The sequence below is a fragment of the Anabrus simplex genome, chromosome 1 (assembly GCF_040414725.1).
Source record: "Anabrus simplex isolate iqAnaSimp1 chromosome 1, ASM4041472v1, whole genome shotgun sequence".
Taxonomy (NCBI): domain Eukaryota; kingdom Metazoa; phylum Arthropoda; class Insecta; order Orthoptera; family Tettigoniidae; genus Anabrus; species Anabrus simplex.
The window spans coordinates 326,472,430-326,486,518 of record NC_090265.1 but is presented as its reverse complement, the minus strand read 5'-3'; the positions used below and the strand labels follow the sequence as shown (position 1 = coordinate 326,486,518).

The following is a 14,089-nucleotide window of genomic DNA, read 5'->3' as shown; positions in this document are numbered from 1 at the left end:
GTGCACCTGTGGCTTTGATGATTTTTGGCTGTCAGAAATGCTGTCAAGCGGGCAGACTTGGTTACCAAGTGAAGCTTTCGACTGTAGCTCTAGAATTAGAACATTAGGCAGTACTGTACGAAACTTACGTCGAGATGTTATGAAAAAGTGTAAAAACACTAAAAAACAGAATCGCACTCCATTTTTGCAATGGTAACAGCAGTAAATTTGGCAGCTGCGTCTAGTCATAAATGGAAGTCTTGACCATGTTACTGAAGTACTGCAGTATACACACACCTTTGCTATGATATAAAACTTCCATGGTTTAAACTCTGCACGAGTAAAAAAGGGATAGTACAATCTATAATGATAAAAGGATTTGTGTGGGTGCATGCGATGCCCAGCCAAATCTATGGCACGCGGTGATCAGAAATTTTTAATATAGGTGTATTCCTAGACGATCTCTCAACTGTTCTAAAACATCCTCTATTTCCACGCTCGATAACACGCACTTCCGTGTAGACTCCATCTCCACTCACGACATTGTAGAGTTTCAATAATTTTCTTTCTTTCGTTTTGGACTGAGTGACTCAGTCTGGTATTTGGAGGTGCTCAAATGTGTTGGCCTCGTGTCAGATTTATTTGCTTGTAACAACTCCTGTGGGACAAAATTCCAGCAGTTCGGCATCTCCGAAAACCATCAGTGGGGCGTAAAGCGAGTAACATTAATTTATTCTGAGGAAGCCTGTTTAGTTATTTTTATTGGAGTAAATTAGAATCAATATACAAATTAACTTTTGTTATATAGGTTGTAGTGAATTCAGGAAATAATTATTGTTCTAAGCATGTCCTTGTGCTTGACTTAGTAGATAGCTTTGGATTGAGTAATTGTTAATACCTTTGCCCTTTAGGTATGTTCACTCATATTTATTCCAAAGTGATTGTTATTTTATAAATATCCTTTTACATTTTCTTAAGTTAGGTGGGATTGTGTTCCTACATTGTTTAAATTTATCTTCTTGCCATAATTTTGAAATTCTTTAAATTTTAGAGGGTAGCGTGCACCATCTTGTAGTAAATTACTCCAGAAGTAGCGTTACTACAGAAGTAAATTACTACGGGAGTTATTTACTCTGGAAGTAATGTCGGGAGAGTTGAAGTACAATGTACTCTTTTAGTTACTACTATAGAAGTAGCGTTTGTTACTCATGGAGTGTAGTGTTTGTGTGTTTTTCTTAAAGAAATCTAAGTAGACAAGGTTATGTGTGATAGGAACCGGTAGGAGGGGGGGGGGGGGGTGGCGGCGGAGGTAAGTGAAAAAGATATATGCTTGTTAGGCCACTAGAGATAATGAAGATCTTTGCAAAGGATATAGTGTAAGAAACACGACATAAAGATGCTGGATAAGAAATTCATGGAAAGCTGTGACAGAAGAATTCACTGCTTCGAGTGATGGAAAACACAGTGAAGAGCAAGTTAAAAATTCTGTGGAAGAACTTAAAAGCAAACGCTAAAAAAAGGTAGAAAGTCATGGACGTGCAGGTTTAAAACTGATGGTATTGTCTTCATACAGATTGCCTATATCCACAGCAAAATTGTTTCCTCATTTTCACACCAGGCAAATGCTGGGTCTGTACCTTAAGGCTACGGCCGCTTCCTTCCCACTCCTAGGCCTATCCTACCCTATCGTCGCCATAAGACCTATCTGTGTCGGTGCAACATTAAGCAAATTGTAAAAATATATATATGATGTAGATGTTGATTCCCATAGGGAATCGGAAACAATTGTTCCGAATGAGTAAATTTATAATACCAATATAAATGGTCCGTTATTGGACATTATAATTTTTCCAGCTAACTCATTCCTGGTTGCCAGCGTTTCGCCCCCGTGTGCTAGGCTGGGCTCATTAGTTGGTACCTAGCACACCTACCAAGACGCTGGATAGTGCATACCGTGGAGGCCACTGCGTAGGCTAATTGTAGCCACCGGCAGTGCCAATGCACTATGAGAGACATTGTCTCATTATCAAAAATTGATGCCTGCTTGGCCATCAGATGATGTAGATGTTGATTCCCATAGGGAATCAGAAATAATTGTTCTGAATGAGTAAATTTATAATACCAATATAAATGGTCCGTTATTGGACATTATAATTTTTCCAGCTAACTCATTCCTGGTTGCCAGCGTTTTGCCCCCGTGTGCTAGGCTGGGCTCATCAGTAGATACCTAGCACACCTACCAAGACGCTGGATAGTGCATACCGTGGAGGCCACTGCGTAGGCTAATTGTAGCCACCGGCAGTGCCAATGCACTATGAGAGACATTGTCTCATTATCAAAAATTGATGCCTGCTTGGCCATCAGATGATGTAGATGTTGATTCCCATAGGGAATCAGAAATAATTGTTCTGAATGAGTAAATTTATAATACCACTTGGCCATCAGATGATGTAGATGTTGATTCCCATAGGGAATCAGAAATAATTGTTCTGAATGAGTAAATTTATAATACCAATATAAATGGTCCGTTATTGGACATTATAATTTTTCCAGCTAACTCATTCCTGGTTGCCAGCGTTTTGCCCCCGTGTGCTAGGCTGGGCTCATCAGTAGATACCTAGCACACCTACCAAGATGCTGGATAGTGCATACCGTGGAGGCCACTGCGTAGGCTAATTGTAGCCACCGGCAGTGCCAATGCACTATGAGAGACATTGTCTCATTATCAAAAATTGATGCCTGCTTGGCCATCAGATGATGTAGATGTTGATTCCCATAGGGAATCAGAAATAATTGTTCCGAATGAGTAAATTTATAATACCAATATAAATGGTCCGTTATTGGACATTATAAATTTTCCAGCTAACTCATTCCTGGTTGGCAGCGTTTTGCCCCCGTGTGCTAGGCTGGGCTCATCAGTAGATACCTAGCACACCTACCAAGACGCTGGATAGTGCATACCGTGGAGGCTACTGCGTAGGCTAATTGTATCCACCGGCAGTGCCAATGCACTATGAGAGACATTGTCTCATTATCAAAAATTGATGCCTGCTTGGCCATCAGATGATGTAGATGTTGATTCCCATAGGGAATCAGAAATAATTGTTCCAAATGAGTTTATAATACCAATATAAATGGTCCGTTATTGGATATTATAAATTTTCCAGCTAACTCATTCCTGGTTGCCAGCGTTTCGCCCCCGTGTGCTAGGCTGGGTTCATCAGTTGGTACCTAGCACACCTACCAAGACGCTGGGTAGTGCATACCGTGGAGGCCACTGCGTAGGCTAATTGTAGCCACCGGCAGTGCCAATGCACTATGAGAGACATTGTCTCATTATCAAAAATTGATGCCTGCTTGGCCATCAGATGATGTAGATGTTGATTCCATAGGGAATCAGAAATAATTGTTCCGAATGAGTAAATTTATAATACCAATATAAATGGTACGTTATTGGACACAACATCTACATCATCTGATGGCCAAGCAGGCATCAATTTTTGTTAATGAGACAATGTCTCTCATAGTGCATTGGCACTGCCGGTGGCTACAATTAGCCTACGCAGTGGCCTCCACGGTATGCACTATCCAGCGTCTTGGTAGGTGTGCTAGGTACCAACTGATGAGCCCAGCCTAGCACACGGGGGCGAAACGCAGGCAACCAGGAATGAGTTAGCTGGAAAATTTATAATGTCCAATAACGGACCATTTATATTGGTATTATAAATTTACTCATTCGGAACAATTATTTCTGATTCCCTATGGAATCAACATCTACATCATCTGATGGCCAAGCAGGCATCAATTTTCGATAATGAGACAATGTCTCTCATAGTGCATTGGCACTGCCGGTGGCTGCAATTAGCCTACGCAGTGGCCTCCACAGTATGCACTATTCAGCGTCTTGGTAGGTGTGCTAGGTACCAACTGATGAGCCCAGCCTAGCACACGGGGGCGAAACGCAGGCAACCAGGAATGAGTTAGCTGGAAAATTTATAATGTCCAATAACGGACCATTTATATTGGTATTATAAAATATATATAAAAAATACCCCTTCCGTTTTCTGAAAAGTTCACCGTTGTTACCGGGGGTAGGGCAAAAATGGAAATATGCGTGCAGTCAATTGCACCCACAATGTGTGGTAACCTGCCAACATTTAGAACTACTAATACAAACCAATCCATATTCTTTAACCATAATAAAGTTAATTACGGCAAAAATCGTTATTTGGGATGGGGAGTATATAGACCAAAGTGTTCACAGTGTGATTATTCGTATGTTGGATAGACTGGAAGGAGCTTTATGACAAGATATATGGAAGATGTTAACGCAGAAAAACATAAGAAATACTCAGCGATGAGTTTACATATGAGGGAGACTGGCCACCGATCTTAATCTATAGAGAAAGATCTAACAATAATTAGGAATATAGGAAAAGGGAGAATAATAAACGAGCTATAGAGCATCCAAAGTTAAGAAAAGACTACAGGCCTTATGGGCCTGCTGCCTTCCACTGTTGCCATACTCGCTCACTCACCGCAGCTTAGACACTGCTTGTGAAATACAGTGATGACATAAAATGATACATTGCTTGGTACAGCTGTTGCAAGAAGAATAATGATAATAATATAAATGCCAGATTATCTCCAGCCATTAATGAAATTAGTCATGAAATTTCATTTTGCCATAATGTTTCTAAGGATAACAGCCCCCTGACTGTATCATTCGAAATAGAGTAGGAGTTTGAACATGTAGGGATGTGAACTAAATAATAATAATACGCGTGTCCTGAAACCAAAATTATTGTCTTGTTTTCTATATCTGAGAAAGTTTCATGATCGTTATTGCTTTAAGGGAGTGCAGTGCTGAGTCTATTAGTCCCCAGAAACATTCCACTATTAAGGCAAATACTGTGTGGTTACAACACAGGAAGCTGACGGCGAGATATCTCTATCTTGCTGCTGTATCCTTCAGCTCACTTAAGATCAATTTACTCGTGACAACAGATGCAAGGGCTTTATGGTTATCACAAAATGCAATAACTTAAATATTCTTCTGCAACATAAAATCCAGAATGCTGAATGACCTATTCGTATGATTTCTTAAAATCAGGTAGTTCGGGGTTGGTGTTTACGGAGGTGAGGAATGTGTTCAGAGTTAGCGGTTCATCTCTAAAATAGAATTTATGAACAATGCGCTGTATTCCACTTCTGACAAAATCATTGTATTTAATGAGTCTGGAATTACTGCGAATCAACTTTTTTCTTTCCCGCTTCTTGCTGGGACGCTGGAGTGGCCCTTCGCTGGCTTTCCTTATTTTGAAGACGGAAGACCTCGAAACTCCTAAAAATTTTGCGGCTTCATCTACTACCCAGCTTACACTCTGTCCTGGATGTTTTGTTTTTAAATGTGAAAATGTATTAAGCTTCATTTGCCGTTCCTTTCTCCTGACAACTTCGCTTCTCCATTTGACATCAAATATGTTTGTAGGAAGTCCGCCTAGTCAATACTATTTATTATTTACCTTTCACCTTAACATCTAGTACATGTTTCGAGAATATTTATGCATTATCTTCCTCAGCTAGTGGATTAAAACTCAGTATACATGTTTCACATGTTCAGCCATAATTTAAATGTATCATTCGCTGATTGGTTACATAAAGTAGTAAACAGACAAAAACAATACACGATACACACAACCAAAAACAATTCAATACACGAAAAACGAAACACAATATATTTATAACAAAACACTATGCCCGCCAGAAAGACGATCACTTCAATCTGCCGAATATCTCCCTTACGTAAGCAATCACTGTAATGAATGACACGCAAAACCGGAAACGTGCCGCGCTGACCTCACCCATGATGATTCGCAGTAGTTAAGCTGAGTTATTACACATTTTGACTATACACACTTCTGCACTACACGCTGAAATGTGGTGCGCGATGCGACAAGCATGGCCGGCTGTTCTGTGTACTGAACCGCATATACAGTATTTAAAAGGATAAACTCAGATATCAAAATGATTCTATGTCTTCTTCAGTATTGTATGGCACAACCAATGCTTGTTTCATAAGAAAAATGATACATTTTGATAGGAATTCATTATAATTCTCATATACATGTAGAACTAAAGTGGGTAACACCAATAGAAGAAAAAGCCCATACGACCTGTAGTCTTTTCTTAAAGCTGGATGTTCTATAGAAAGTATATATATTTAGATCAGACGTCTAATGAAGATCAGAATCTTAATGATGTCACGAACATTAAAGGTATATTACATGAGCTAACACCTAGATTATTAGAAACGGTTAGTTTAGATAAAGACAGGATCCCTAATATATTTCATTCTTTACACTCTAAGGCTCCTACCATCTCCCCGAGTAGTAGGCCCGCTTCCATCAAACTCGATAACTCCGCCCCTTCGCCAGCCTCAACACAGTTAGCTCCACCCATCCCCTACTTCACTCCACGCTCCTCCCCCCCCTCCCGGTGTTCACTACCGCTTCTGCCGCACAGATACATAGAAACGATCAACAGAAGAGTGATTGCTGATGCAATGGAAGGTCGTGCATAACTGTTCAGAACAAACACGCAAGTCCTCTCTCTAATATTGTCAAATAGAAGACCTCTTTTTGTTTTACTACATTTTTAAAAACTTTCTTTCCTTCTCCTTACAGAGAACGGCTAGTCCAGTAGACCATAAAATGCCCTTGGCAGGGTGCCCTACACACAAATATCCCTGCATGATGTTTCACATTTCTCATGATCGTATTTCGAGGCTTCAGTTTCCACATTATTCCTTTGAGTGTCTAACTACCTTCAAAATTTAATGACATAAACTGTAACCTTGACAACGTCTTTTGACACATATTTTTCAGTGTTTGTGATATTGCTTGTTAATATGTATATACATACTATTGCCTTGGAGAAATAGCTGACAATTTAATGAACCATTTTATTAGAACTTCAAATTTTATACAAGATGATGATCTAGTTTTAATCTCAGACTACATTATTTTAGAATGACCATTGACATATCATGATTTTATCAAATATAATCCATTTCACAATAAGAATGTATGAACCGATATTTTAGATAAGGTTACAAGACTAATTTTCTAGCTTCTTTTTTTAGTACCTAAGTGTAATATTTTAAGATGCCCTTAAATAGGGTGAAACATGTCCTGAAAGTAGTAAATGATTATATGTAACCACATATAAGTGGGCAAAAAGTATTGAATAGGTGGATTAATAAATACTTTCATTTGATTTTAAGTTATAAGTGGTATGTTCCAAGCTGTCAGTGGAGAGATGGTGTGGAATGACATCAGTAGACAAATAAGTTTGAGTGGTGTCTTTAAAAGTAGGAAAGATCACAATATGAAGATAAAGTTGGAATTCAAGAGGACAAATATTCATTTATAGGAAGGGGAGTTAGGGATTGGAATAACTTACTGAGGGAGATGTTCAATAAATTTCCAATTTCTTTGCAATCATTTAAGAAAAGGCTAGGAAAACAGATAGGGAATCTGCCACCTGGGCGACTGCCCTAAATGCAGATCAGTAGTGATTGATAGTGATTGATTGATAATCATATTCTGTTGATTTTCTGTGCATACTAAAATCAAGAAAGTGAGAAAATTTTTTTCCTTTTGCATGGTATGTGGGTGTGATATTAATATTGCACATGGTGGAAGAAAGGATTTAAGTGACGAGTTCGTTTTTGGCATTCAGACTCGAACATAGTGAATGATCTCCAGGATACAGATAAATCCCTTTTCTTTTCACCAGTGAGAAACTATTTTTGTACTGCCTGTGACATCATCAGCAAGTTTCCACTCAAGGATGATGTATTAAAGTATGCTCAAGTTGCTAGGTTAGACAAAATTGGAGATGCACAGTTTTCTTCCATTTTTTTTTCTTTTTTCCTTTCTTGGAAAAGTTTCCTATCATGTTATGCAAGGAAGAGAATGAATAAGCTTCAGAGGCAGTTCACAGCTCTTTCGGTAGATGACACTTCGGTTGCAAATCAAGATGCTGCAAGTGATTCCAGTTGGGCACAAATATCAAGAGTTTGCCAAATTTCTAGAGTAATGCTCGCTTCTCACCATACCCCATAGCAATGCAGAATGTGAACGTGTTTTCAGCCTTGTGAAGAAAAATAGAACAGAGTTCAGATCATTCATGTCCAATGAATTTCTGTAGTCTATTTTTATTTTATTTTGTTCTGGTCCCTGTTATGTCAAAACATTTTCTCAAGACCTTTTGCAGGAAGCTAAAAAGGCCACAACTATGACTTTAAAATCAAACCACCGGGCGAGTTGGCCGTGCGCATAGAGGCGCGCGGCTGTGAGCTTGCATCCGGGAGATAGTAGGTTCGAATGCCACTATCGGCAGCCCTGAAGATGGTTTTCCGTGGTTTCCCATTTTCACACCAGGCAAATGCTGGGGCTGTACCTTAATTAAGGCCACGGCCGCTTCCTTCCAACTCCTAGGCCTTTCCTATCCCATCGTCGCCATAAGACCTATCTGTGTCGGTGCGACGTAAAGCCCCTAGCAAAAAAAAAAATCAAACTAGCATGTGATTTGCAGTGTGTATTATATAATTTCTTGCCTGTATTACGTTAAACAAGTGTTACTGTGTTCAGGCTTTTTTCAGTTATCGCATATCTGCTTAATTTGTCAAGGAAGTCCTGTCATGTATGCTCCAAACTAATATTCACCATGCCTGCTGCTGTTTAACATGGATTTTTTCTTGATTGTTATGTTCATCTACAAATTATTGGCCTATGATATAAGTAGATATGATTTCATTGAAGTATCCAGTTTAAAGCATGAATTATTGTATTTTGTAGCTCAGAAGTATTATTTTCGTCAAGCCAGGGTATAAATGATAAAGATGTTGATTCCCGTAGGGAACTAGAGAAATTTGTTCCGAATGAGTAAATTAATACCAATATAGTTGGTCCGTTTATTGGACACTATAAATTTTGTAGCTAACTCATTCCTGGTTGCCAGCATTTCGTCCCAGTGTGCTAAGTCGGGCTCATCAGTTGGTAAATAGCACACCTACCAAGACGCGTTTTGGGCGAATCTATGGTGTGATTCAATAGTGAATCAACACAAGTGAGATCGGGGTAAGTTGCAGGAACTCTGTAGCGAAAAGATGCTATACTGTTGTCCATCTAGTAGCATTGTATGGAACAGAGTGCTGGTGTATGACCATAGCTGTGGAGCATTGTCTCCACGATATGCAGATGTGTATGGTTTGCTGAACAGTAGGCACCTCTCTCCTGGACCACATATGGATTGACCTTCTCAGACAGAAAGTAGTTTGATATGGCTGTTATCGATGAGAAAATTCATGAAAGATTGGATACGATAATGCAACAACGTCTTGTACATTTGGTAGATGTGAATGTCTTGAAAGCTATGTAAAAATGAGCACAGTGGCTATCACAGTTCTAAAGAGTGGACGTTGCATCTACAGAACGATGTCAGGAAGAAGAAAGATGTTGTTGTTGTTTACTCACTTTGTATAAATGTGACTTTGATTTTGATACCATTGATAAGATATTGAGAAGATATCATTATTGCATTTTGCCTTTGTTTTTAATGGTCCTTAGGACTGAAATTGTACAGCAACGTGAAATAAGACTAATCTATATTATCATGGAGCAAAATTAAATATTTTTGTTGCTTTAAAGACATGTACATTCCATGTTTCAGGTACATTTAGATGTTCAGCAGTTCAAGCCAAACGAAATTGTTGTGAAAGTGATGAATAGATGCGTGGTGGTTGAGGCACAGCATGAACAACGGGAAGACGAACATGGTTTGGTTTCTCGTCACTTCAGACGTCGTTTCAGCATTCCAGATGATGTAGATCCTCATATGGTGATGGCAACTCTGTCATCAGATGGAATTCTTAGTATTGGAGCTCCAAAAAAAGTGAAGAAGGTAGGTTTTAACAAAGAAAGAGAATATTAAAGATTAGAGATATTGAATTATAGTTCACGATACAGGAATATAATTGAGAAAATATAAGTAGGAAGTTATATTCACTTCTAAGAAGGAACTGATAGGCATTAAAAAAAATACTGTAAAGTAATGCAAAATGTGTACTGAATGAAAACGGACATTCCAAGTACACGGAATTAGGAAGAGAGGTACCTATTATTTAGACTGAATTCCTTGGTCTTTCATTGTGCTGAAAAGTGGTTCCACAGTATAAAAATCACGAGTACATAGAGAAGTAAGCATAAAAGAGGAAACTGTCTGACAGTCAAACAGTTCGTTAATGCTTGTTTATTAATGTTACGGGGATACCCGTGGAGCAGAAAGAGGTTAAAGGTGCCGGGGTGAATGGGTCTATCTACAGTATCAAGAATTGAATTAAAATTGTAAAAGGTTATATTTTTCTTTTAGAACTTCAAAGTTAACAATGTTTCACTGAGTGAACACCATAATATAGCGGGTACAATGACAAACTAGAAACAAGACAAGAAAGATCCAAATTTTAGTGATTTTTACAAATCCTGGGCTTCAAGCCCCTCGCTTCACAATTTCTGAGCTCCCAGCTCAAATTTACAAAGCGCACAAATTTATTCAAGGGCAGAAGTCCCCTAATTCATGGAGCACTTGCTCCCCAAATACAATTTCTAGCCTTCTAGAGGCACTCTTTACAATTACAAAATTTGAAAATGAGTTAACAGGCTCTCGGTTCCATACTGCCTACTCAAGGCAACATTACATCAATCTCGGGTCTCTCAAACCACCATTTACAAATGGAACTTATTTTTTCAGGGGTATTAAATACCCAACCTACTGGGCCTTCGTGGAATAAGAATAACAGGTTAAATTAATGGCCCAAACACAAAATGAATGGAGGCGCCCTTGCACTCCTAGATATGAACACAAAAAAAAAACCTAAGGGGCTCTAGGCCGATGAAACAGGGGCTATTCCCAAACTACTGAGGTGACTCTTATAGAAATTACTTTAACATGTTACAGGCAGAAAACTGCTACAAAACTGAAGTCACCTCAAACCAAGATGAAGGGTAGCTCGAGAGGGTGCATCACTCTCTATCGCCGATTTACAGTTACAGATTTTATGAAAATTTTACATTAGCCGGCAGATGATTTACATTTTCGAAAAGTAGGTTACATAGTTAAAGATTCGGACCTTTCCCTCGGATTAAACTGTGGAGGTCGCAAGAAAGAATAAAGTTATGTGGCCATTACCTTGAAGATGTTCTAGCTGCCGACGGAAGAGGTCCCCCGCCTCCTGCTTAACACACACACTCAGATAGATATTGATCAGTTGGCCAAGAAAAGTGAAAATCCACAGTTTATAAACCCTCAGGGAAGGTTCGAGATCATTCAAGTCTAAACTAGCCATACCCTTTCAATTTTATTGGATGAATTCAAAGTAAGTCAGAATCGAACAAGAAGCCTGTGATAGGTTGAAAATTAATTACAGAAATTAGGGATTGGCTAGATTCAAAACTGGTGGAAAGAAAAAGGAAATATTGCCAACCCAAAAATAAATGAACATCAATCAGTTACAAAAACCTAGAAATACAAAACTTCTTTAAATTATAGTTCTTTCACTGTGCACCAGAGGGCATGATCATACATTTTTTGTGGTGTCATCTGTAGAAAATTGTCCAAACTTCTTGATGTAGAGCAAACAAGACAAGGAGAAATTCAGTCACAATAACAAAATTACTCAATATTTTAGTGGTGACATCTTCTGATTAAAGTTCTAAGCTCCTGTTTTAGTTTCGACTATGTTCGATAGAGGATTTCAATAAGACACTTATTTTGAATGCGCAGCGTTGAGGTGTATCTCCCGGTACAATTAACATTGATCTTTTAATAAGTTGAGTAACCTTAACTTGGTTGTCGTACAGTTTTCTGAAACTGTTTATTGGAATTCAGGAAAGAATAAGTATCTTGCGGTCATTTAAATGAAATCGGACACCATTGTAATACTATATTTCCTTGCATATTAGACTCCCTTCCCTTTTCCCCGCTTTTATAGCCGCAAAAGATTGGGTGGGGGAGTGTCCCAGATGCAATAGCCTCTCATTTTGTCCAGTGACTTTGGGTGTAAAGAATTATAAATTGTACATGAATGTATTCTACACTATTCTTTAACAAATTTGTGATTGTATTCTGGTTCTTACTGGCTACCATAGGTCGAAGGCAGCCTTTCTAAATTAAAAAAAATAAAGACAACACAACTTAGATGAGATGGGGGTAAGTTGCAGGAACTCTGTAGCCAAAATGTCAACCTATCTGAAATCTAAGACCTGCTGTACTGTTGTCCATCTAGTAGCATTGTATGGAACAGAGTGCTGGTGTATGACCAAATTTGTTGTAATGATATTTTCTGTCCCTTGAAAATTCCTGTGTTAAACTGTGTATTATCCTTCAGTTACAGCAAGAATCCTATCACTGATACATTTGTTATTACGAGCAATTAAGTGTGGGTTCGTTTTTTCCATTATAGATATTTATGTACTCCAGCGATTATACTGAATGCGAATGATTGTCTTCGGTATAGTTTTCATGGTATTTGCACTAGTGAGCTCTCTCGTCGACATTCAAACTTGAAGGGTATGTCGGAGTCGATCAGTAATACTCGTTGAGTGGTGATCTGTAAACCCAGTTTGTAAATGAAAGAATATAAATGCATAAAAAATGTGCCTAATAGCACTTAACACTTCAGAAATAGAGGTTGAAATAAACGACCGCTTAATTTAAAGTTATTTACTGTATTAAAATTAAGAACGTGATATACCTCAAAATATGGCGCAGACTGGATGACTCATTTTAGAGGTTAGTTTATTCAGTAAAACCTTGTTTTGACGTTTCTGCAGGGGACAAGGAAAGTAATGTGTTATGCGAGAAAACGTATGATTGAATACACGAATCAGAACTATCCCATAGGGATATGTAAATACTTGATATGTTTTTTTCCAAGATGCTTGTATTTGTATGTTGTATATGTAGGGATATAGTGAAAGATACAGGCTATCTACCGTTTCTAAAGATGAGAGTATTAAAAGCCGTGAAAAGAACAAATACAAAAATCTTTCCCGCTAGTGCTTATTAAGTACTGGTAACTACATTGTATTAGGTGTGTAAAACACCAGACAACAAATATAAAAACATTTGCACTGGGGTCCATAAAAGTACCAGCGCATTACATAGGTGGTTTGAAAAGTTCTCGGAATGTACTAGAATTAAGTATCTTACCTCGGTGGAACTGCTTTTATTTTTCAACATAGTCTCCCTGTAGACTAATGCATTTGGTCCAGCGATGTTCCAATGCCTTGATCCCATCTCGAAAATGAGATTCCTCCAGGCCTGCAAAATACCTCTCCAATTCGGCTGTCAGTTCTTCCCTTGTAGAAAATCTCTGTCCACCGAGGAAAATTTTCAGCTTGGGGAATAGATGAAAGTCTGATGGTGCCAAATCAGGTGAATAAGGTGGATATGGCAACAATTTGTACCCCAGTTCATGAAGTTTGGCCATGCAATAACACTTGCATGCGGCGGAGCGTTGTCCTGATGAAAGATGACCTTTTTCCTTGCCAAACCAGGCCTTGTTTCGCGTATCTTTTCCTGTAGTTGGTCTAGGTGGTTTGCATAGTATTGCCCCGTAATTGTTTGGCCAGTAGGAAGATAATCTATCAGCAGAATGCCTTTTGCATCCCAGAAAACTGAGGCCATGACCTTTCCGGCCGAACGCACTGCCTTTGCTTTCTTTGGTGGTGGTGAATCAGCATGTTTCCACTGCTTTGACTGCGGTTTTGTCTGGAGTATAGTAGTGGACCCAAGTTTCATCTGTAGTCACAAACCGTCGCAAAAAATCTTGTTGGTTGCACTGAAAACAGGCCAGACTTTGTTCGGACATTTCCAATCTGGTGCGTTTATTGTCCAATGTCAAGAGCCGCGGCACCCATCTTGCGGATAATTTTTTCATACCCAATTCTTCGGTTAAAATATAATATACCTGTTCAGAAGACATCCCTACAGCTTCAGCAATCTCCCGCACTTTCAGTCGACGATCCTCCATGACCATTTTATG

General features: G+C 38.8%; 1 protein-coding gene across 1 annotated transcript in view; it reads left to right on the top strand.

Annotated features, from left to right (window-relative positions):
* Positions 1-14,089, top strand: part of LOC136865768 (protein lethal(2)essential for life-like) — a 58,499-nt gene that overhangs the window by 13,020 nt on the left and 31,390 nt on the right. The window contains exon 3 of the mRNA XM_068226306.1: positions 9,718-9,948. Coding sequence (XP_068082407.1) covers positions 9,718-9,948 — 231 coding nt within the window. The remainder of the gene's footprint in view (positions 1-9,717; positions 9,949-14,089) is intronic.